The 27238-nt window shown below is 36.2% G+C and overlaps 1 protein-coding gene across 3 annotated transcripts in view; it reads left to right on the top strand.

Annotated features, from left to right (window-relative positions):
• LOC124142595 (lysophosphatidylcholine acyltransferase 2-like) overlaps positions 1 to 27238 on the top strand; it is a 50615-nt gene continuing 23377 nt past the window's right edge. For 2 of the 3 annotated variants that reach the window (XM_048397882.1, XM_048397881.1), the window contains exons 1-3: positions 1 to 224; positions 8981 to 9123; positions 26148 to 26368. In XM_048397882.1, coding sequence (XP_048253839.1) covers positions 120 to 224; positions 8981 to 9123; positions 26148 to 26368 — 469 coding nt within the window. In that variant the 5' untranslated portion in view covers positions 1 to 119. Of the gene's footprint in view, positions 225 to 8980; positions 9124 to 15797; positions 16016 to 26147; positions 26369 to 27238 lie in introns of all 3 variants that reach the window. The other variant, XM_048397883.1, reaches the window with a different exon arrangement.

Below are 27238 nucleotides of genomic sequence, written 5' to 3'. Positions count from 1 at the left end.
ACTCGTACAACACCTCAAAGCCGTGATAAACGGCACAAAAGATAACGCAATGTCCGAGTTGTATATTCCAATGTGATACCGATGTGACAAGTGTCTGCTGATCAACCAAACTAGAGAAAATGAAGAGAAACGTGCCCATTGCGCGACAAGAATCACTTGTTGTACCGGACGTTCAGAACCCGTTTGTGCACCGGTTGCATTTCGGAATCTTGGACAAAATTCAGGTCTGATTTACTTCCCACCATAACATTACGGATCGATCAACATTGGGTATTTAGAAAATATATGTGTACAATGATTTATTTATTATTTAATAATTGTGAACATTTTATATGTGTACCTGTATATGCATGCATAGTCATTGCAATTGTGACAGTAGGTCTAGTTGCGGAACAGGCGTTGTCATAACTTACATTGACCACCCTTCTTCAAGATCTTTACTGTTTTATAGAAACATGTCACACATTGGAAGTTATAATATTTGTGTTACGAGTACTTAACTTAGATAGTCATTTCAACCACAGTGAGTGGGAACAAATGCTCTATTCGTTTCCAGTGTGTTTATAAATAGAAGATATGTATAACCTTTCAACAGTGTTCTGTGACATCCAACAAATCTTAAATATTCCTTCAATACTTTTACAATTTCGTCATCTCATATCTCATGTACCCAATACGAATTTATTTTTTTTATTTTTAATGTCATTTTGATATTTTCCCAAACATTTCCAAAGTTTAACCATGTCATTGCTTGCTATCACCAGGTCACAGAGGCCCTTTTTTAAAGTTATGTACCATTGCCCTTGACTCAAGTACATATGGAGGAAAATTCCAGTCCGTAAAACTTTAAAAAAGCAGGGTTTTTTTCAGTTTTAATGAATATATTTTTCAAACTCACAGTCATGCCAAAGTAATATGAACATGCTTCTGACTCAAGGTAACATTTATGTACATGAATATAGATCTACATGTACAGTAACTGAAACGTGTCTGACAGAACACTTTCCCAAAAAGGTTAATTAGACATTCTGTTTGTTTTTTATACACAGACTTAACCCTCATAGTGCCTGGCCGTCAACTGGCTTTGCATACTGCTTAGTGCCGCACTATGATGTCGCAGATTCAAAAATGTATACATTGTATCAAAAGTGTTATTTCTTCACACAGTATTACCAAATTGTATAACAGGTAACTTGAGTTGATTGTCTTTCCATCAGTATCTAAAGTCACCAAATCCAAAAGATCTATGCACTGCCTAGCCATTGATAAAAGTGCTGGTATTGTATGTTTCCTACTTTTCTACATTACTCGTAATATGGAAGCACCCGAATATGGCAAGTAAAGTCAAGTAAGCGCTCATGTTTGAAATCTAAATGTCCAATAATTCATATCATTGGCAAGTACATATCATAACAGTGATAGACATATGACATTGATGTTGCAGTACACATTCACTGAGAGTTTTCCGTGAGTTATATTTACTGATAAAAAATCCCGAAGAAATTGTCTGTGTTTTTGACGGCAAAACAAAATTGACAGAAGTGGTCGTGATTAGTTCATATGCAGACTGTTTCAACGATTATGTCACACTACCCTGTTACGTCCATGTATGTTTCATTGACCATGCCCTTTTATTAATGATAAAAACAACTTCGGGGTAATTGACATCATACATTTTCAAAGGACAAACTGTGAAAGATCGCTAAACAGCCCTAACAATACTCTAATTGACACCGCTCAATATCGGACTTCAGTATTATTTCTTAATAATGAACAAGTTCATACTAATGTAATACCACCCAAGAGTAAGTACATGTAGATTCAATCAAGATCATTGAAACATTTTCATGGGCAGCAAATCTATTAAAAAAAACTATTTTCGATCACTCGCAACTCGGAAGCCATATGTCATTGCTTCGCTGTGCAATCACACAGACCGCTTATTGATACTTCGGGTGTCATGATGTGCTGTAATTAATTATAAAAACTTGAAACAAGATGTAATTGGACAATTTTAATTTTAAAAGTAGGCTATATTTAATACAAGGAAATGATAACTTGCACAGTACAGGTGAAGGAAGGCAATATTATTGTTTTACGGTACAATTATAAATAATATCTAGATCAAGTGAAAGAGAAAATAATGAAAATATGAATTACTTCGATTAAAGTAGTGTTCAATGTATATACAGTTCATGTTTCACTATGCCCACTAGAAAACATACATCCTCGTCTCAGCTAGTATTTCGCACTTGACTGCCTTACTTAGACCTTTGCTCAAAATATACTTGTATGGATAGTCCATATAAATACAACTTTTTCTTTCATATTGTTTTATAAATACGACTTAAGAAGTGTCTTTACACCTAGGTATGTACATGTACATTTAAGGACATACCTGATAGTTTATTTCCAGTGGTTTCCCATTCCATCCCATTCTACTAAAGGAAAAGTTTGAAATAGATAATAATCGTAAGTCAATGAAAGTAATGGAATTATTTGTCATAAATGGATAAATATATTCTTGGTATTGAACTTCGAAAATTAACCAGCAAAATCTGAAAGATAAATGGTTTTCAGTTAGTAAATATGTCTTTCCTATTTTTCTTTTGGTCTAGCTAAACTACAGCTTTGAGGAAAGATATACAAATTAAAATGGTAAAAAAAGAACCACAAGAAGGCTTTGATTTTGAGAAATATTTATTTTGTTAAAATCTATTTCATACTAAGGATACAAAACATGGTAATTAGTACTATGTCACTGATCGAAGTATTTGATAATTAAGATAATGCAGAGTGAAAAAAAAAACATAAATAAAACTATGTAAAACATCAAAACGAAATCACATTTACACTGAAACCATTGTCTTTCAGAAATCTATTATCTATATATTGTCAGCAAATCTAATTACTTTTTACTGTTGATGTTATAAATTGAACCATTTGAGATTCTTATAGATGAAGCTAAAATATTAAAAGTCTAGGTTGTTTAATATTGGATCCATTTGGACAGCTTTCTCACTGTAAAACATTCCTTTCTGAGTTCAAATCACGTGAACCTGTCCAGACGATAAATTCAAAGAGGCGGGAAATCACTGACTGTCTATTAGCCTATTTGAATAAAATTGCAGATTGTAACGGAAAAAAATAAAGTTTTCTCATTGCTGACATTTCAGATAACATATCAAATAAGAGTTGAAGACTTGGAATAGATTATCATACGTTAATTGAGAGTACAGTGTACATCAATAATTTGTAAATGTAATATTAATTAGATCTAATGTCTATGGCAGAATGTTTGAAATACAAGCTGTTGTGTTATGATAATATATTCTATTTTCTGAGGAGATTAATAATGTGAATTTGATTATATATATGCATACACAATTGGAGTAGTATAGGCAATGACAGTTCTTCCGCGCTTCCACTGGATTCACCACCCAATAATGTTACTACAGAGGTCATTTTTTATGCAATACCCATGATACGATTCAACGATGTCATGAATTGTTTTAAAAGAAAGATTAATCTTTATCAAAAATGGAAAAAATTTACTATAGCCCGGGAGGATATTGGAAATGAAAGCAGGTGAGCCTATTCTATATTATCTTAAAGATGGGCTGGGCAGGGGATTTGTACGAGAAGAGTTGCTCATTGTTCCCAACGATACATTATTACCGCCCTAAGTAACCATAAGCATAGGTAGTTACACCATCCTCATCAATCCACCTTTTTCTAAGAGGGATAATGATGTCTTGTTCATTCTTAACCCATATATCCTGTGATTATCACTTCTTAAAGTGTTCATCTCGTGTTTGAATGTTCTGCCATTGAAGGATGCTTCTTTATACTGGTCGTGTTTGAACACCCTTAGCTTTTCGTATCTCCCCATTATCAGCCTTCTTTATAGAATACATCTTAGACTTAGGTCTTTATCCGACATACTCCACTGTGCAATGGATTATCTATTGGGTAATCACTCGTGTCATACATATCTATTTTTTCTGCCATATCTTTATGCACATCCTCGGTTTGTATTTCCATCAACAAAGAATCAGTATCGGTATATAACACCTCGCATCTATCACTGTAATGCTTCTTATGTTCATTGTAATAAAAGACACACATTAAGTGTTTTGACAAGTCAAGTATGCTCATACCAACGTACACTGGTCTGTTGAAATTTATATTATTTTTTTGCATATGCAGCGCTGGTAAGTCGTTATCAGATATCTTGCTTCTATTAAAAGCCAGGCTGGCTATAAGTTTCCTAAGTCTTTCTTCCTCATTAGATCTGACTAATTTAACATCAACATGATCAACACGCTTCCCTAGATTTTCCATAGTATTTCCAAATACTGAGTTATTCTTGAGCTTATATAGGTACTTTTCGAAATTGCTTGTAGCCATCTTTCTTAAATCTGTGTTCAGCCTTGTAAGTTATATAGGGCTCCATCCAAGGTCTTTGATCAAACTTAAGCATGTTAAGAACTCTGTGCATTTTCTTTATTTTCATGCCTAGTGATAAATATAACTGGAGATTTCTGTAGTGAACTATATATTTTGTCTTATCCATCAAATTTGGTACGAGTTTTTCTACGTTAGCTAACCTAGTATTACCCATCAAGGAGTGTTGATATGCCGACATCCAATCTCTATTAACCATTAATCTTTTGAGAGCTAGCAGATAACTGTTATGGTCTTTGTGTAACTCGGCTGGATATTCTAAGTCAACTTCTAGTATGTACCCTTTATCGGAATCTGTGGGGATATCATTCACATCAACCCACTCAAACCCACCTGTGGGTAAAGGTTGACTCATAGCCCATCCGTACAAATTGTTGGAATCGAGATATAATATGTGCGTATCAGGTTTACTCGAATCATATCCTTCCACTAATTCATTATTAGCTTTAGAATACCTTTTCGCCATCATCGATATGCCACCTCTTAATCTTTGCTCAACAAACAAGTGCATTTCATAATCGGTGAGTAATTTTAGTTCTACACCGGTCTTCTTCAACAATGCATCCCACGATAGTCCGGGACTGGAATAGTACCATGCCGTATCCAAACCGTATTGTTTTAAACATGTTTTTCTAAATATCTCGAATATATCGGCGAGTAACAGTACATCGTTTTTAAAGTACAGATCGTGATAATCGCCTAAATTCTTACAACCTAATTTATCCCACACCATCAGATCATGTTCATAATCGGCATTTGTACACAATTTAGCAAACCAATCTAGCGCCATTATCACAGTTTCAATGAAAGGGAAAAAAAATCAAAATCAAACTTTACAGCACATCGTATCCATAAGCGGTTAACCCAAATGCAAAAAGGTATTGCTGTCATCATTGTAGAAGTTATGTTGATGTTTTCTATAATTTCAGTAGTTGGATGATGTTTGTATCACGTGTACCATCAACAGAAACGGGGGCCGAGCTACCACATGTGAAACCGACCTTGGTACAATTTGTTTACAATATGGCGTTGTCTCACGTTAGGTGATCATGGCCACACTTTTGAAATGTCCTTTTGCGACAAAATGTGAAACAGTTAGGGCAAGTCATTCACACGATCAGGTAGTTTCAGCAATTACCAATGACTCTTAGTCAATTCATATAAAAAAAGTAGCAGTTATTTGTCTAAACGAGCGAGCATGTAGGACAACCGGTAGACAAGAAATCGTGGCACAGATATGATGCCAACGTGCCCTGTCAATCACTTCGGGCTTGGCCATTCAATAAAAATACACTATACCACCTTAATATTAACGGTCATAGCTATTTTTCCATGTCTTTGATTTGGATATTTTCTGTAAATCAGCATCATAAACAGAAAGACAATCCGCACTGTCATTTCATCTCTAGCGCCGTGTTTAATCGCCATGACACACAGTCGATAAACTTATGCAATACTTGAACAAAAAACTTCCGTTATGGACTAAACGTTTGTACTCTTACGCCAATAACTGTACAGTGGGGACAAGTAAAGCTTTCTGACCACTCTGATCAGATTTCTTTTTCAAATTGGTTGTCTGATGTTATAATAGTTACAAGAATGTGAAATTGGTGCATAATAAAAATATTGCCGTCATTCGCATGAAGTTCAATGTGGCAGAAAAGGTCGAGAAGCTCAGTAACTACTTTATTAATCTCACCATATTTCACAATCCGTAGTACTGTTTAAACTATGACTTACATGATGTTGAAGCTGAGATGATTAGGGTGATGATTGTTATAATTTTAAGTTTGCGCACTCAGTGTTTGACATCTTAATTCACAGTTGAAAAGGGACATTTTCATGGGACCATATATGGTCCCCTGGCACTATATAGGTATGAAAAGTGGGGGACCATATATTATATGGTCCCATGGCACCAAGAGATCTTGCAAAGATAATAATTTGAGTTTGTTCACATAAGAAAATATAACTGGATTGTCTGGTCCAGACTCAATTATTTACAGACCGCCGTCATATAGCTGGAATATTGCTGAGTGCGGCGTTAAACAACAAACCAACCAACCAACCAATTGCAAGACATTGACTGTCTCTTACTTCAATGGGGTAAACATTGGAAATAGAAGACTTTTCATAGCCCGTGAGAAGTACTGCCATACAATCTCAGTTATTTATTAAACATTCCAGAATTTTCTCTTGTTCAGTTTTCAAATTTTGAATCAAGAACTTCATCAAAATATTGTTCAAAGTGTAGTCTGGAATTGAAATTGCTGTGTTTAGAATAGCGGCATAACACTTGAGAAAGCTGCTTTCTGATTGGCTAATATGGACTTCCTGTTAGTCATTTCATTGGTCGGTCAAAGTTCATCAGAGGTAGTTCTGACATAACCTGTAATGGGACATCCTCAGATCTTTTGTGTAGCATTAGTGAGCACTAAGATCTGACGTTAGTGAGATTGGACTTGTTTTCAGAATGCTTAACAACATAAACCAGTAGTCATAACTGAGATGTTGATACTTGGATTAATTAATAGTGTCTACCCATGACCAGGAAACTGTATTATTATGTTAATTGTATTGGACACTACCAATGTTATACAACAATGGACAATGCAGAAAGCTTTTTCTTTATTCACTGTTTCAATAGTGTTTTCAACCCAAAGTAGTCACAGATAAAAAAGGTAACTGATAGTCATGCTGTGTTAGAGTCTAGGACCAGTATATGAATACCATCCATGTCATGAAGAGCCCTCAATACGAGGTCTGAAATACATGTCAGTAGATATTACCATCAACCATGCTATTATAGTAATAACTAATGTTATTGCTAGCAGAGGTGACTTGCATTTTACTGACAAGACCAATAAACAAAAAGATGTTTTAGTTTTACGCTTTTGCATTGGAAAAAAAAGACATTTTAACACACTTAAAATATCCCTGAATTTACAAATACATCTATATACATGATACAGATATTCATAATAATCACAGTTATGAACCAAATTATGTTTTCCCCAATTTGTTTGCCAATGGCACTTATTTCGGAATCCTAGATTAAATGTTTTTACAGTAGGTACAGTGTGTTTTCAGTGGGACAAGTTACATAGAGTTGTCAGAAAGGAAACTGAATCTACCCAGGTATTTCAAATCAATATTAGCACTGATAACTAGGAGCTTAAACTGCCTTGCCCAGCATTACTGCATTATTGGTAGAGCTGTTTTCACTGCTTGAATTGATAAGCCATTAAGATCTTTTGGCAACTGGTGCCGAGCAGTTTAAAAATGATCATTGACTCATTATTTAATCATCATTCATGTCATAAACTTTTCCTTTTTTTTGTGGCTCAGTTGATCAAGATGTATCAAAAACAATGTTGAGATTTGTAAGCTATCAAAACCATGGCAACATGTATCGTATCCATGTAAAAAATCTGATTTGAATGAGATTGACCTCAGAGTCAGTTCTATAAGGTTGCCGATTTATAGTGCTAGCTCACTGAGATACCATGCCGCAGTTTAACATGAATACCCCACTCAGACACAGTATACTGACTCCGAGCCGACCAGTCCTTGTTTTAGCCCCTTAATGCCGAGCGCAAGACAGGGTAACAACAAATACCATCTTTTAACGTCTTTTGGTATAATGCGGCCAGGGATCAAACCCCGGACCTTCCACTCTCCGGGCGGACACTCTACCACTAGACCACAGTGGCAGTTTAGTTCTATGAATTAACCACAGGGTCACCAATGCAACTTTACATTATCAACATGTTTTCATAGCTGAATCTTTACCACACAGGTAATGCAGTGTTCAAAACTAAGGTGGCCAACAGGTTCAGCAAGGTCTTCTTCCTAAAGTATTTTGAAATAAAGTATCTTTTTAGCTGACCTGTTCTTCAACATTTGTCATTTGGCCCATTGCTCAACCATTTGTGTGTACTATTATGAAATGTGATATGTCTGCAACTTAAGCCACAGAGTCAAGTCAAATTTCTTTCTGTCTGGAAAACATAAGCAGATCATAAAAACTAAACTTCAATTATTCTTGTTGCTGACAAAAAGTAGCTACTTTAGTGACTTTCAAATGATAATTGTGTTGATACAGGCAGATGGAGGTATAGGTTTGTCATAAAGCACCAACTGACATTGAAGCAGTTTGTGCCAAAACTGTTTGCATCAACTTGCCCCAACTTGTCTCTCAGCATCATTTTCAGTAAATTTAGGGTTAGAATACTACTCCAAAGAAGTTAAGGAACATCTGATTCGTTTATATGACTATAGATAATCTGTCATGCCTAATAGATTAACTATGGTAATATGAAAGAATAAGCTGGCCCAGTCCTTAACATCTTTGGAGTAGTATATATTGATAGGTATTAGCCAAGCTGACAGGATCAACAAAATTTGACTAGCCTTGGGCATCAGACAAGTGGCTAAAGTCACAGACTGCTTGGGAATCTGAACAATCATGGTTGTGTTTTCCGTGACATTAATTCTTCTCATTTTGTTTCAGATTGTGATTATGTCAGTGACGGTTGCCCCACTCCGACTTCTGATGTCAGGAATGTGTTTGGTTCTAGCATGGCCATTAGCAGCACTGTCACTCGCATTTCGAACAGAAGAAGAAAAACGTAAACCTTTGACAGGATGGCGCAAGTATGTACTCCAATGAACATGATGTAAAACATTGAATTATGTTATCATCTATTATTTACAATACTTACCTTTGTAATAATGTTATTGTAGTGCTGTAAAAGTTTGAAATACAACATATTTAAGTGTTGAATATTGGGTACTCACATACTGTAAAAATGTTTTGTGAACTGAACTTTTTATTTCTTTTAATTGGCATCAATTTCTAGTGTCTGAGATGTCAAATGATTTAAAATGTTTTATTCAGTTTTTACCTAAGTATATCAATTCAGCAGGTGTGTGCTAATGTCAACCACTTGGGTATTCAAAGAATGGGTTTTTATTGAAATATTCTCAATTGAGTATTGCTTATTGATGTTTTTTCCCTAGAATCTTTTATAATCTTGCTAAAAAGTTATAATATTTCCATAGTTCTTGAATCTTTGACCAAATACTTGAAAAAGTTGATCAATGACGACAGATTACAAATTTATTTATTTGCGTTACTGATAATGTCCAATTATTAATAAGGAATGTATTTTGAAATTGAATATGAAGGTTATCATTTTGGTTATCTGAAACATGACTATCAGCTGAATACAGTATTTGTTAACAAGTTGCTCTCCATTTGGGAGCCGCCAGGAGCATTTATGCATACTGCAATTTCACCATAGTGCTGACTTCATTTCTTTATGTATAAGGAAATCTTGGAAGTATCTTTGTTATTTCAATTGCATATCTATTGATATTTTGAATACAAGTAAAATAATTGCAGTTGTTTATTAACCAGTCTTTGAGGTCAGAGTATTGAATGTTCAAGGAACTAAACTTTTGTCAGCTTGTTCTCTTTTTCAAGCTTGGTAACCTAAACACAACATGTTATGAGCTTTTAACCATGATTATATAGCAATATTCCATCAAATAACTGCACAGCATTACATAACCATGAGAGCAACACCCTTGATTATCCAGTGTATCATATCTAATCATCTCCATTGTCAGTGGTAGAAACTAACATTTTTATCTACTAGTCCTTATAATGATAATATATATCAAAATCCCCAAAATGGCAAATTTCTACTATTCCTTATGATACCTTAACTATTGGGCAGTTTAGCAAGGACTGCAGGACTAGTGCCAATTTCTAACGCAGATTGTGTTATGATAGATATCTGGACCCAATCGCCATCAAAGCTTCGTTTTGAGTAGGGTTGAAATGAACTTAACCATCCGATCAAATTATGTTTATAACAAGTCTAACCATTAGATAAAATATATCAAGGGCTTGCTCATATGAAGCTTCAACTTAGATCTGTATTGAACTTGTGTTTAGAAGAGGCATTTTAAATGAGTGTTGATTTCAAGCTTATGAGAGAGAGAAATTCTGTGCCAAGTTTGTAATAGGAGGGAGGGAGATGGGGACGTTGCTTCTGAAATGAAGCAATGATGGTGAATGGGTTCAGGGTATTTTTTTTATAATACAATGATGACGTGATTCATTGTTTAATGGAGGATGTGATAACTATAGCTGATTCAGTGTTTGCAATGACTTGCTCAGTGTTTAGTTGGAGACTTCAAACAAAACATAATTGCTGTTAGTTTTACTATGTTACTAAGGAGTCTTATTTGAGTGCCTGTTTTCAGAAATTTCTTTAGATCATTGGTGTACAGTGACACTGACTCAAAAACATGTTAATTCACCCCATCAGGATTCTGGGTTAAAATAGGTCCACAGCAAGCTATGCTTCTTGTAAGAAGGTCAGATTGGGAGGTCATGCTCAGTGACTTGGTTGATTGCATGTCATTGTACCATGACTATCATGGACTATGTGTATTGTTGTTCATGATATCTATCACTGGATTGTCTGGTCCAGACTCTAGATTATTTCCAGGCTGCCCTTATTTTGATGGAATATTGCATAGTGGTGTTAAACAACAGACAAACACACAGACATGTAAATTTGTAATATGTTTGATTAACTATTGTAACAGTAGTGGTTTTACAGATATATTATTTTTAATGTTAAAGGACTTTGCTACTAGGGGAGGATTGAAAGAACTTCTTAAGCATACATTGTTTTAAGTCTCCACATGCCCTACACATGATTTGTGATAATAGTATTTGTGAATTATAATTTAGATGCCTCCAAGTACCAAATGTTTACATGAAAATATGTACAGGGTATGTGAAGGCTTTTTGTTCGAGAAAAGATGTCATGTGAAATTATTTTTTGAAGACCTATGAAAACAACAATTGTAAAAGTGAACCATGTTTTTCCGTCTTTGATAATGATCAAACTTTTATCTTTTGACTTTGGTGTTTGGATTTCCATATCTTTTACATATTTATTCTTTGATTCTGACCTGTATTGAATTTATTTGCGAGCCATTTCAAATGTACTGGCAGTAGAGCTTACTTCCCTATATTCTTCATTGTTCCCTTATTCGATTCCATCAGTATATTACCAAAATGGGTATTACAGGCCTGGATTATTGATTTGCTTTTTTTGGCGTGAACTGCTGACTAATTGATTCTTTCAGCCATACTTGCAAAATACAAAATGTTGGATTTATTTCATCAATAACTGCGATTTATGGACAAATTTCAGTTTATGCCAAAAACTTTTGACTGCTTAAATGAACTTTGCTCTTTTCCTCATTTTCAGTAGATTTTCGAGTTATTATGTGAACAATTATTACCTGGGTTTTTTAGACCAATGTCATTGGACCAGTCTGCGACACTAGTCTGAAGCTACTACTCCAAGTGTAGGAAATGTATGTTTGGTCTCGTATGCTCAGCTTATAATAGTACATATTAACACTGCAATCTATAGAAAATTATGCCAAGAGACAATTGTTCAGGCTAGTGGACTCAGAAGTTGTTGGCACAGACTGCTGAACTCAGGGCTTCGGACCAGTAGCATAAGTTGTCCACTGTTTTTTTCATCGATCTATCACTTAAAAGGAGTATTTTATTTAACTTATTGATAGGGAAATGTAGTTTTCAGATACCTAAACTCAATGTCATTCACAAAATGTGATCACCAATGGTGCTTAGTCACCACAGTAGACAAATTCATTTATTTAATGCTGACTACAATCAAGTTAACGCAGTCAGTGTTTGGAATAATGGATTAACCATCTTTCAGCGTAGTCTTGAAGATATGTTCTCGTATACTGCTGATGTCATTTTACGTGTTATGTCAGATTTCCATTATTAACAGGGCTCAACAAATAATCTGGCCGGCCAGACAAGTGCTAGCCATATCTTTTATATTCTCCTGACCAAGATGGCTAGTGCAATAAATAGGGACCGACCATAGAAACTGTAGACCTAACTGATAAGTACCTTTACAAATTCATTGGTTTAATTCATAGCTGAAATAACTACACAGCCATTTGATCGTTAGTTATCAACAATAAACAAATAACATTGTCTAATTAATTTTCTTATGATTTGGAATATGTTCTGCAAAGAATATTTAAACAAGATAAATTCACTTTGAACAATGCCAATCAGGGGTAATGTTTTGCACAGTGGGCTAGAGGCATTGGTACTTTGCTAGTATTCTTGTCTTTTCTAGACACATGAGCTGGTGTCTATTTTCTATTTTTTATTTTTGAGTGTCAAACCCTGATAAATGTCAGCTTATTCATTAATACACATCTCTGAAAAGGCAGAATATGCATAGTATGATTAACAGTAATTCTGTCCTATACCGTATTCTCCATAATAAGCACCTTTTGAACTTGGATAATTGACAAAGTAAAACATACTCAAGTAAAATTTGTTGTCAGTGATCGAGCGGTAGTGAACAAACTATTTTCAAACATCGATGAAAGTAATAAAAATTCTATAATAGTTGCAAGGCTGTTATATATCTGTGCTGCTGTTTCTGTAAACAACCTATATTCACAGAAACTATGGACTGTCATGTAAATTTTCGGTCTCACATGGGGTGCTTGAGAAATTACTTACAAACCTGTGAGGATCCGGGTTATAATAGGTCTTCAGCAGCCCATGCTTGCCGTAAAAGGCGACTATGTTTGTCGTAAGAGGCAACTAAGAGGATCGGGTGGTCAGGCTCTCTGACTTGGTTGATGCATGTCATCGTATCCCAAGTGTGTAGATCGATGCTCATGATGTCAATCACTGGATTGTCTGGTCCAGAGTTGATTATTTACAGACCACCATCATATTGCTGGAATATTGCTGAGTGCAGCATAAACAACAAACAATCAAACTTACAGATTGTTCTAGTTGGTCAGGGGGCACTCACTTTAGCAGGGCCAAAATATGGTGAATACAGTGTTCACTTATAGTTCTTACCTTGGCTCCAAGGATGATTTTTTAATCCTAAACCCCCCAAATAATAATTGATGAAAGATACATACGAATATATGATAACCTGACATATATGTAAAAATAACTAGTCTTTCGAGCATTGACCTATGAGTATTATAGTAACTTAGAACTGAGAACTGATAAATTCTTGTGTTGTCCATGTACTGGATAGAGATGAAAATCAATATCTAGAGAAAAGATGAACAGATCTCTTTCATCAATTGCAAATAATTTGGACAATGTGGAAACCCAAATGCAGTAAATGTGTCAGTGCATGTTCATCATAGGTGTAAATGACAGTGAAGTGATCCTGTAAATTAAACGCTAATTTTAATATAACACAGCTTTGTCAAGAAACCAGACCAGTACATCATAAAGTTCAGTTATTGTGACATACTTATTAATCATGAAAAAAAATATTTTTATCTTGTGTTTGCTTTGGAAGTTCTGTATTATTTGAGTAAGGCCACCTGTGTGTCTTTTTATTCTCTCACAAGATCTAAACAATACCCACTCCAAAGGGTCAAAAAAGGATATTTTCATTTTCCCACCCGTTTTGCCCACATGGATATATATGATTACAGAAATCAGAAATACAAAAGTTATATGGATGGCCTAATCAATCTGAATATTTTATTTCAATATCTAATGTAAGATGATTCATCAACACACCTGTTGCATAATTAATGCTGTTACAGTGATTGCTAACATTTCCGCATTTTCTGTATATCTGAATGTAGTCTGCGCCCATGAACTGTAGACATAAGAACTTCAAATGTATGAAGATCATTACTGAGAATTTTATTTGGTTTTGCCTTACGTTGTGTAACGTATTGTTTTTCGGATTTCATTCCGTTCTGAACTTCCATGAAAGCAAAGTCTTTGAGCTTGTTTATTGTTCATGGTGTATCATATTACAGTGAGAATAATAAGCATTAAATCAGTTACTGATTTCAAAGTGTGATGTATGTTTCCACACTTATTTTTAACCCTTTGACTATTTAACATTTCAGAATAACTTATATTCTAATTCCAGATATCAAAAAATAATTGTGGGAAACAGACCTGTCTTTTTCTGAATTTTCACTAAATATACCCATGTGTGTGTATGAAGGGCAAATGTGTGATCAAGACCAGATTGAACAAAAGATGCTATGACTATGGGTAACTATGTCAGTCAACGGAACCGTGTTTGGCCTGAATTCCTTTCAGGAAATGTCACTTCACAATTCAAGAATTAGACGATGCAGGGGTTATAGCAGGGCGAGTACACAAGGTTTATGTAGACCATATAGACATGTAAGATTTATACAAGATTTATTCAGATTAATATAAACTGCCTTTCAAAATGAATGTCCCACCAAAGTGCCTGTCATACATGTTCATGAAGAGATTATTAACAGTAGATCTCTTGCAGACAACATGCCCAGATTTGTCAAGATGCATGAAAGTTGCGGTCATGGCACTGACCATTGTAACTCAAGATCATCTAACGAGGTTGACAATTTAGGTCACAAGCAGCTAGGCCAGGGTAATTTAGACTTGGCCAATAACTGATTCACATCAGATGTTTTGTCTACCAGTAATTAAAAAGTTGTGCCCCCACCCAAAAAAGTTTTAATTTTTTTTTTAAAAATTCGGATGTTGCTGCTAAAACCCTTTGAGCTTGAACTTTTTGGCGAGATTCTTCTGACAAATAGACAATCAGGGATTTATCTAGACCTGCTCAAAGGCCGATATTCGACCCTAAGTCAACATCAGATGTCAGTAAAAGAAATATTATAGTTATTACTAATATTATGGCTTTGTAGGGCTAACTTGTATGTCACTGACAATGGGTCCAATCAAGTGGAAGAGGCATTAATGCTTTGTTTAACATTATTGCACTGAGTGCAGTGTTAAAATACCTACAAATTTAGGAAAATACAAACTGAACAAACCAAGATTTCTTCCCAGTTTACCAACCAAGGGCACTTATTTTAGAATCCTAGATAAATGCCTGACTATGGAAACTCCAAACATCAACATGGACTTACAACAGTCATTGAGCTGCAATTACTTTGTACATTATTCGAAATTAAGGGGTCCTGGGATGTTTTGGGTTTGATATGATATTGAATCTGGGAATCCCTAAATCCTTACAATTTATAATTAGGGCTATGGCAAGGATCCCTTGACTTTCAGGGTTAACTCCAGCAATGCACGTGGAAGCTGTTGGACTAGTAACAAAACTGCAACAAAGATTATTCATTTTGATTGAACTGAAGACAGGCCTGTTTCTGTTGTACATCCTCTATAATATACACTGTCCTATATAATATACACTGTTCTATCCCCTACTATTTCTCTGTAGCGTGCTGCGCCCCCTGATTGTGGTGCTGTGTCGAGGAGTGTTCTTCATGGGGGGGTTCCACTGGATCCGTGTGCGGGGGCAACGTGCCACTGCCAAGGATGCCCCTATCATTGCCCTTGCACCACATTCCACTTTTTTCGACGCGTTAACAGACGTTTTCCTCGACCTCACTACTGTTGTTGCCAAAGCAGAATCAGAAAAAGTTCCAATATTTGGAAGTACGAATCTTTCCTAACTCTTTATTTGGGACATACTTTTTGGACATAAATTAAGACATACCCTCTATTTGCCCTGTAAGGCAAAACTCATACGTATATTGAGGTGAAAGTAGATATATTCAGTAACATCATTCCACTATTTTCTTTTGATGCTTCATACAAAACAACAAAAATCTTTTACAGTACTCATTGAAACTTGAGGTGTATACACCTTTGGTCATATCCAACTTGTCCACAGCTCATTTTAGACAAGTGGTTTATGTAAAAAATTAGATTTGGGGAAGAAAATGTTGGTCCCTCCAGATTTTCACTGGCCTTGAACTTAACAGACCAGTGGCTATGTCAACCCCAGAACTTGGCTTGATTTACACCAGAAAGTATGTCCTGTATCGTGTAACAGTTTGTTGTGGTCACTTAGCCTTCTTCAAAATCAGCTCATTTAAGTGTTGTGAAATCATTATGCAGACTGTTTTATCAGAGATGATCATTGATGCCTAGTCTTGTTCCTGTTCCATTTTTGTAAATTATCTAATTATCAGTGTCATAATAACACTGTTGTTTCATGGTCAGATTTGGCTATGCTTTTTGCTTTGTTATAAGCTGAAACATGAGTTTTCCATTTACTTATTCAGTTGACTTTGTCGCCATATTTCAATTATTCATGTTAATTACATATGGTGAATTAAGTTCTTAGCATCACATTCTAAGGAGGAGACACCAGGATTTCTTGTCTGTTATTGACCTATATGTTGTATAGTCAAAGCCAGGACATCAGGTTTTACCATAGCTTCATCATAATTGTAGCATTACTTTCCTGAAATGACACAAGAAACAATGTGCCCACGACTAATGTTTTCTGGTATAAGTGTATCACATCAGTTCATACAGGCTATAGTCAGCATTTTGTCCTTGAACAGCGAATAGAATTAATGCTTGACTTAACCCACTACTGAATGACATAGATTGACTTCACATATATCATACAACTGCAACAACTATACATTGTGAGGCTTGCAGGATGCAAAACAGTATTGCTGTTTGAATCATTTAAACTAATCAAAATTGTACTTTGTAGTTTTGCTGACTTTTTTGTTGTGGTAAGAAATACAAAACTTCAGAGTGGAAATTGTTGGGTTTCTACTGTGTACCCGGTAACATTGAAATCCCAATTTGAATATGCTTAAGACTTCTGAGCATGTGCAAAGATATGAGGTCAATACAATTCTTGGAAATCAACTTAAGGGTGCCACATGCATGTCCCCAACCTTGGACCCCCATGTTCATGCCATGCCTCATGCTCAAATGTCGATAGACCCAACCCCTGTAAATCCCTGATACTGACATAAGCATCAATAAAAAGGTTTCACATCATAGGCAATACACATTCTACATACTTCCAGTTCAACAACTGTTTCATCACAGCCACTTGCCAACAGCTGTTACTGTCCTAATGTGCCTTTTCTACTAAATCAAATGATATTGTCTCAGAGATAATCATTGTGTGAATATGTTATATGATGCAGTGGTGATCTTGTAGTTAATAACATAGGGTAATGTTGCAAAATGATACTCATCCCAGGCATTATTGTAATATAATCATCATAAGGGTTGCCTGAAGTAGGTTGACCACTGAGTTCATGCATTATTGGTTTGCTTCTGTGACATAGCATTTGAATAGAATGATTATAAAAAGCATTGTAAATCATGATATTTTTGTACACATTTTGTAAAGGACAGTTTTGCCTGAGAAATAAACATGAACAAGGTTCGAATACATCTTCGCCTTCGACCCTAGATGTTTTTCTAAGGACCCGAAAATAATTACAATGCAAAGCATTGCAAACATAAGTAGAAGAATTCACCTGGGGGCGTAATTCGCTGTGCATAGTTGCATCCCTAGGGTGTGCCAGAAACCTTTGCTTGAGGTTCGAATCCCCATTCGCCTCGATTAGGCTTCTAGGTTTGTCAGCACCATATCGGTACTCGTTGGTTTCACCAAAGTGATAAATTTCTGAGACCTGCATCAATTAAGGCTTTCCTCCCACATGTAGCTGACATGCAGTGATATAACTGAATACTGTTCAAAGTGGTGTTACAATTCCCTGAGAGGAAACCCGACAAAGATATTTTTAGCAAAATCCTCATCCACCTCTAAAATACTGATTTTATCTCGTTTGATTTAACGTTCTACATGAGCCATCAGCCATTCCTGTTAATACCAATGTGACTGCATGAATACCAGTTTTCTTGAACTGTCTCCGGTAAATATTGATGTATTTCTGCAACTCCTATTCTTATGAACATTGAGGATTTAGTTCAATGATAATAACTGTGAACAACAATAACTGTAATGTGAAAAACAAAGGCCTTGTGTAAGTAAACACATTCCCAGGAACAGAACTTAGCACTAGCCCGCTAGCCTGAGCCACTTTCACTGATGTTAAAGGTATGTTGTGAAATTCTTGACTAACTGAAGGTACAGCTAGTCAGTTGTTGTGGGTGCTACAGCTCATTCAGTAGTATGTCCTTATCACTTTCAGCTTGTTAGCTTTGCATGGTCTTGTTTGTACTGTACTTTCTTTTCTATTCACTGATGGTGGTGGGAACTTCCTTAAACATATTTGTTATCACATAATTATTCTTTTGGGTGGTTAAACATGTTAAAAATGATTACCGGGATGCATTTTTAGTTTTTTTACAGTTTTAGTTTTAAGATGTGTTTTCTCCTGCCTCACTGTAGGCTGAAGGAAATTTGTCACTGTATAAGCTGTATAATTTATAGTGTTTGTTTTCATGAGTTTGTTTTATTTCAGGATTATTTGAGATTTAGAATAACCTTGCAAATTTAGCAGTATTGATGTATGCTGTTTCGGTGCTTGACAATGTGAGTTTTTGATGCCATAGAAACATGGTTTCAAATGCATTGATACATTTTAACCTGAATTTTCTGAATAAGATATATTGATTAATTGTTTGAATGTTTTCATGAATGGGCATGAGTGTTGCTGCTACCCTCTAAACCTCCAAGTACCCCTTTCATCCTTTGTATTACTGTAGTGATGACACTCAAAGGCTCCCCCACCGTTACCTTGTCCCCACCCCTATCTTGTCCCCACCCCTACCTTGTCCCCACCCCTACCTTATCCCCACCACCTGCCTGTCTGCCCCTGGCCAGTGAACATTACTGAAATCTTGCAGCATGAATCACATCAGTGGTTTTGCTGGAAACAAATGGCATGAGGACATATTCATGCTTTTTATCGACTTTTGATGTGACAATCTTTTCTGACATTACAGAATTTGAAAAGATCAAACTGAAAAGATGTTTATGATGACAATGTCCTGGGAAGTGAATCTGAAACTGTTTTTGCTGTCGAAATAATTCCAGGCAATTTATGGGGCATTGTTTTTATTGATCAGTGTGTTCTCTATGATATGACATGGGACAGAGGTGGCCCAGTCATCTAAGGTGCCGCAATTTGCTGTGCAGAGTTGCGTCCTTTGGGCACTCCAGAAACCTATGATTGTGGGTTCAAATCCCGGTTCGCCCGATTATGTTTCTAGGTTTATGAGGAACATATTGGTGCTCATGGGTTTCAACGAAGTGGTAAACGTCTAAGACCTGCGTCACTTCGGGCTTTCCTCCCACATTAAGCTGACATGTAGTGATATAACTGGAATACTGTTAAATGATATGACTTTATATAATTCCAAATGAATTAGTTTTCAGAAACAACTTTAAATAATTAAATCCATTAATCACATCCTTTTATATTATACTATTCATGTTAGCATAGGTTGCAAAATGATACCATAAATTTGTCATTTCTGCTTGTACAATTTTTCAACCATTAAAATAATACTGTAAACCATTGACTGATTCATCTCAATCTTGACAACCAAAAAAACAAAAAGCAACTTACAGAATAATTGGGTGTGGGAAACTGAGAGTATCTATATTATTCTTATGCAAGACTTAACCTTTCATGTAATGTTTCAATAAAGTGCAAAAAGATTTTTAGATTATAATCCTGTATTCGAAGTAGAAATAAATTGGCTGAAACGAGGACAGTAAGGTAGTGTTCCTAACAATGGCTCAACATGAAACCTCACCCTCGTAAGTGATGTGACACGACAAGGAAGCAAAATGAACTGAATCGGAAACAACAACTCAGCAATGTCATTTAATACGTCCCTGGTTTCAAATGATAGGGATCAAAATTTGGACAGACAAGCTGGTCAACAATAAACTTCCTTCTATTCACAGTGGATATTATGTACCCTTACACATTCCAGTTCTAAGGGTTAGAAACCCACAACACATGAGATGATGCCACTTATTATTTACTTCTTAAAGATGATTTAATTTTGACAGATTTGACAGAATTAGATAAACATGTAATTTGGTAATTGGTGGAATTTAGTGAGACATGGGTTAAATTTGACTGAATATACCATACAGTGGCTGATTGCTATCCAGTGAAACTGCAGTGACCAGTGTACACCCCAAGCATTTCCCATGTGATGAGATCGATGGAGATCTCTTCATCTCCCCACTGGCACTTGGTGTAATTTGTTAATTGATCTTCTCATGGGATTGTGGATATAGAATAGCTGGTGAGACCAAAATTACCGAGCGTGTTTGATTTTCTGGCTGGCCTATTAATAGGATTATCTGCCTCTCTTCTCATCCACATGTAATTTCTCCTTATCATGCTTATAGCTACATCCTATTCTTAGTATTGAATAAGAACATTCTTTGTATCTCCGGTTGGTATCACAGCACTTTTTATTGACAAGGATTCAACTATGTTCATTATGCAAGCTATATAGGTATTATTAAGAAGTATAAATGCCCAGTAACCAGTAATTGTATAACAATATGGCAAGACTATATGGTATCCGTAAGTACAGCTAGGAGGACATGGGTAACCAGTATCGCTGTGCAGAATTGCTTCCCTTAAGTTCTAGGGTCATGTGATCATTGGTTGAAAAACCCAGCTTCAATTATAGCAATGTGTTCAATAGCTTTATGATGCAACACTTTTGTGATCACACTCCTAGAATTCCATGTCAGTTTCATTGTGAAGATCTGAAGACACCTACAAAGAAGTTCTTAATGTGACCTTTGTGTCATCACACTTCCGGTATCACATTATGTCCATAATGCAACATTTGTGCCATCACACTCACAGTATGACATGTCCTTAATGTGACCATTGTGTCATCACAATCCCGGTATCACATTATGTGTAAAATGTGACCTTTGTGTCATCACAATCCCGGTATCACATTATGTGTAAAATGTGACCTTTGTGTCATCAAACTCCCAGTGTCACATTATGTGTAAAATGTGACCTTTGTGTCATCACACTCCCAGCATCACATTATGTGTAAAATGTGACCTTTGTGTCACCACTCTTCCAGTATTACATGTGCTTAATGTGACCTTTGTGTCATCACCCTCCTAGTATCACATTATGTATAAAATGTGACCTTTGTGTCATCACTCTTCCAGTATCACATTATGTGTAAAATGTGACCTTTGTGTCATCACTCTTCCAGTATTACATGTGCTTAATGTGACCTTTGAGTCATCACACTCCCAGTATCACATTATGTGTAAAATGTGACCTTTGAGTCATCACACTCCCAGTGTCACATTATGTGTAAAATGTGACCTTTGAGTCATCACACTCCCAGTGTCACATTATGTGTAAAATGTGACCTTTGAGTCATCACACTCCCAGTGTCACATTATGTGTTAAATGTGACCTTTGAGTCATCACACTCCCAGTGTCACATTATGTGTTAAATGTGACCTTTGAGTCATCACACTCCCAGTGTCACATTATGTGTAAAATGTGACCTTTTGTGTCATCCTTCTTCCAGTATGACATGTCCTTAATGTGACCTTTGTGCCATCACCCTCACAGTATGACATGCTTAATGTGACCTTTGTGTCACATTATGTGTTAAATGTGACCTTTGTGTCATCACACGCCCAGTGTCACATTATGTGTAAAATGTGACCTTTGTGTCATCACACTCACACTATTACATGTGCTTAATGTGACCTTTGTGTCATCACACGCCCAGTGTCACATTATGTGTAAAATGTGACCTCTGTGTCATCACACTCACAGGATTACATGTGCTTAATGTGACCTTTGAGTCATCACACGCCCAGTGTCACATTATGTGTAAAATGTAACTTTTGTGTCATCACTCTTCCAGTATGACATGTCCTTAATGTGACCTTTGTGCCATCACACTCACAGTATGACATGCTTAATGTGAACTTTGTGTCATCACACTCCCAGTGTCACATTATGTGTAAAATGTGACCTTTGTGCCATCACACTCACAGTATAACATGCTTAATGTGACCTTTGTGTCATCACACTCCCAGTGTCACATTATGTGTTAAATGTGACCTTTGTGTCATCACACGCCCAGTGTCACATTATGTGTAAAATGTGACTTTTGTGTCATCATTCTTCCAGTATGACATGTCCTTAATGTGACCTCTGTGCCATCACCCTCACAGTATGACATGCTTAACTCTTTCATCACTGGCTGCCCCAGAGTTATGTCCCTTGAGACCCTGCAGTCCCTGACACTGACAAGGCCTGTACACTGGCCTCCCTGGCAGTATTATTGGAAAATCACCCTATCAATTTTGATGCACTTTTTCTACCAGAAACTTGCTTTTAATATACATTTATCATACACCATTGTAAAGAGGATTAAGTATACTTTAATATTCTTTGTTGTTATTGTCTCTAACCTTTGTTATTTTCTAATTACAGGTGTTTACAAGTGAAATAAAACTTGAAAACACTGAAAAAATGAAAACAGACAATGAATTTTGGCTCAAATTGTATTACAAATCACAAAAATAAATCACAGATACAAGGTAAACATAACACAGTGGTCTCGTCATCTTGGACGGCACAGGTAATCCCAGGTGTTACAGGTAAATTCTCTTCATGCAAATCTGTAAACAAATAAACAAGTTTACAACTCTTGGTACTGACTTTGTTTTCTATACTGATGTCACATATTACTTATGATACACTTACAGCCTCTTAGGTAAACTCGTTAACACAGGTAAACTTGTTAACGCAGGTAAACTCGTTAACACAGGTAAAAACACAAATATTTGATTTATTTTGTTCTTTTTCAGGATTTGAAACAAAAATTAAGTATTTAAGTTTTTAAAAAGTTATTTATCACATTATCTGAACATTGAACCACAGCTACTATAAGAATGACATCACAGGGAAGATAACACAGATTGATCTGAAGAGGGAAAGATTGTAAAAGGACGGAAAGATCGTAAATTCAAGTTCTGCAAATATACAAGTTGTGATAACATATTTACAATACACTGCTATTTACAATTGCATAATAAATTAAATCAGTACTTTATTAAATCAATTAATAAATAAATAATCATTACAGTTACTCAAATTTAAATTAAGATGTAAAAAACAAGAAAACAAACATGAATATGGAAATTAATTTTATTCAAATTGAGCTAAATATAAGGACATACGACAAACCGGCAAACTACAATTCGGATTGCGATCAGAAAAATAAATTAAAAAAAAAAAGAAACAGATACGTCATGCCACTCACCTTTGTTGTTGTTGTGATCGCTCAATCACGTGTCGGTAGCTGGATTCTCATTCGTCGCACTGATAATCTGTTCAAACACATAATCATTGTAAAACAGTTGGAAAAAATCAATAGCACGACTCTTCACTCACCGTGTCAATATATATTCTTGAGTCCGGTCGCCTCTTCAAAATCCCTCATGTCTCCACTATTGTGGTCCCTCTGCCACTCCCATTCTCGAAAGTTGGCGGGGGGGACACCTCGTCGAAACCGTCAAAATCTTCACGAAAATATTCGCGAAATTCCCTCTCCCCTTCGCGTAAATTATTCAATTCAAACACATTATTATTCCCGATATAGTCGTTGTTAATCATCTGATCGCTATCCGAATCGTAGTTGGCCGCCATTACGCTTGATTTACGATTCAAGCGAGAAAAATACCTGTCGCGAAAACAGGTGACATACCCGCGATTTTCGCGCCAAAAAGACGGGGAAATTCCATAGAATGACGTGTCAATCACGTGTAAATCTCGTTTCCATATTTACAACGAGATTACACACGAGAAAGGAAGTAGAAAGAGCGATTTTGTAAACACGCTCGCGCCGCCCGATTTATCGGGCAGCCGGGTTCTGGGACACGGCTTATGCTGCCCGATTTTTCGGGCAGCCGGGTCCTGGGACACGGTTTATCCTGCCCGATAAATCGGGCAGTCGGGGCGAAAGGGTTAATGTGACCTTTGTGTCATCACACTCCAGGTGTCACATTATGTGTTAAATGTGACCTTTGTGTCAACACACGCCCAGTGTCACATTATGTGTAAAATGTGACCTTTGTGTCATCACACTCACACTATTACATGTGCTTAATGTGACCTTTGTGTCATCACATGCCCAGTGTCACATTATGTGTAAAATGTGACTTTTGTGTCATCATTCTTCCAGTATGACATGTCCTTAATGTGACCTCTGTGCCATCACCCTCACAGTATGACATGCTTAATGTGACCTTTGTGTCATCACACTCCAGGTGTCACATTATGTGTTAAATGTGACCTTTGTGTCAACACTCGCCCAGTGTCACATTATGTGTAAAATGTGACCTTTGTGTCATCACACTCACACTATTACATGTGCTTAATGTGACCTTTGTGTCATCACATGCCCAGTGTCACATTATGTGTAAAATGTGACCTTTGTGTCATCACACGCCCAGTGTCACATTATGTGTAAAATGTGACCTTTGTGTCATCACACTCACACTATTACATGTGCTTAATGTGACCTTTGTGTCATCACACGCCCAGTGTCACATTATGTGTAAAATGTGACCTTTGTCTCATCACACTCCAAGTATCACATTATGCCTTTAATGCAATTTTGTATGCCATCAGAAATGATGTTTATGTTTTATCATGAACTGTCTGATGCTAAGATAGTCAAGCAGGACATGGTTAGCCATTGGTAGAGTGCCATCTTAATCACAACTACTCAAATGATAATTTTTTACCATCCGAAATTTAATGATTTCTAACTTTTCTATTAACACCTTTCTAATGGATATTGTGGTTATGTTTGTATAAGACTAGTACCAGGTTCTGAACCTGTTGATCTTTGGACTAATAACAATCTGAACCATTGCTTGGGGTTCAGCCAAGGAAGTTGTTACTGAGGCGTGACAGGCAATATTATACATGAACAAACGCACACAACCTCTTGTATACAAACCAAGCACATTAGAAAGGCTGTTTCTGTTATGGCAACATATCTACATACAACCACATGTACATGTCTTTGTGTACACTACATCTAGCAACACATACTGACATTGGTATAGCAGTGACCCATTGAATTTGTTTCTCAAAAGCAAAAGCCTGTCCCTTATCTGATTGTCTATAAAGTTCCCTGTTAGTTTTTGATTTTTATCATGTTTGTAGTTGTCAAATAAGTCAGAAAAATTTGTTTTCCATGAATAATAATAATTATTGTTTTGGAAAGCTAGACTTTACCTATTATATTTAACATGACATCTTGGTTTGTCAGGGTGCATGATGTAGTCGGTATCCTTAAATAATTTTGCATTACATATATTATTGCTTATCTTCATAATCAAACCAGAAAAGTTGAAATGACCTTGCATGTCCTTTTGATCCTTAGCCTGTGTGCCAGCTGATAAAAATATCAAACATAGGATTTCAAAGAACTAACAGTATCATCTACAAATCTGGGTGAGCTACAGTGCCAAGGCACTCATTTCTTTTATTTGAGTATGAAATGCTTAGTGAAAGCAATCTGATGGCACACACTTTCCCATAAGCTTCACAGGCAAATCTATCCCTGTTTCCCTCCACATCTCCCTCTTTCTCCTCTTCCTCCATTTCTTCCCCTCCACCCCACATACCCCATCCCCCATTCCCTCCTCTTCCACCTCCAGCCCCTCCTCCTCATAGCATGTTTGGAGCACCAGCAGTCATGCTGCAGCTAGTAACTGCATGTTTTGTTCCTTTGATAGGGCTTTCAGTGGACTTCTCCTGTGGCTTGGGAGGTGTGTAATCTTTATAGCAGGATTTCACAAAATCAAGTTCAGAGGGAAACCTGCTAGTGCCCAGGACGCACCTGTCCTTTGTGCTGCACCCCACTCAACATTTTTTGATACCATTGTATGTTTTCTGGGGCAAGAACTAAAAAGTCCTGTTGCAAAGATAGAAAGCAGCTCACTACCCTTTTTGGGAAGTAGGTATTAACAGGCACTGCATTTTCCCAGTCATATCTCCCATCATTAGCTTGTATCAATAATGAAAGGCCTTAAATAATTTTGATCTCAATATGGGAATTGATTTATTTGAATTTCAGTACTGATTTTGTGAATTTCATTGCTTCGTGTAGAAGACATGATTTGATATTGAGGAATATCATGCTAAACCAATGGGAAAGTTGATAGGGGAAAATGCAACAGCCTTTCCACTGTTGTTGATGTTTGATATGCTTGATTGTTGCTGTAGTTGCTTGTGTGTCGCTGTGTGATCACTGTGTTTGCCTTTTCCATGTGTGCTGTAGAACTCACTTGAATGGATTTACAAATTTCACCTTTGACTCATTGATTGCTGTCGGAAGATGTATGGTGAATGAAATCAATGACCTTTCAGTACAATACACTTAAAGAACATCTGTTACCATTCCCAAGCTTCAGTTCTTCTGGCATATACCAACAGCCGTACAAAGAGTTGGAAAAAATGGTATCAATAGTTTATGGCAGTGCCGATGCCAAGTAAATCATGGTGTCAATCCAGGGATGTCATTAACCATTTTTTTTCTTCTTGATTTACGGATCTGCCAACCCTTAAGGTTTCCACATGTGGAATAAAGTTAAAAGCGTAAGAACAGTCTTCTTTTTTTTTTATTCTGACAAATTTCAGTAATAAAAAAAGCTCTGTCTGGGAAAGCAAGTAGTTCCATTTCTGGTGATTCTGAAAACCACCCCAAGTATCATTCTTTTCATTCCATTTCCCCCTCCTTCTAACAATTCTTTTAAGGAGAGAAAACTTTAAACAGATATTTTTTTCAAAAAGAAGCATGTATACCAAGTATATTGTAAAAAGGCTT

This window comes from Haliotis rufescens, unplaced genomic scaffold (genome assembly GCF_023055435.1).
Source record: "Haliotis rufescens isolate VD_foot unplaced genomic scaffold, xgHalRufe1.0.p SCAF_17, whole genome shotgun sequence".
NCBI classification, from domain to species: domain Eukaryota; kingdom Metazoa; phylum Mollusca; class Gastropoda; order Lepetellida; family Haliotidae; genus Haliotis; species Haliotis rufescens.
Note: the sequence above shows the minus strand (reverse complement) of the source record. Positions and strands in the feature narration are given on the sequence as shown.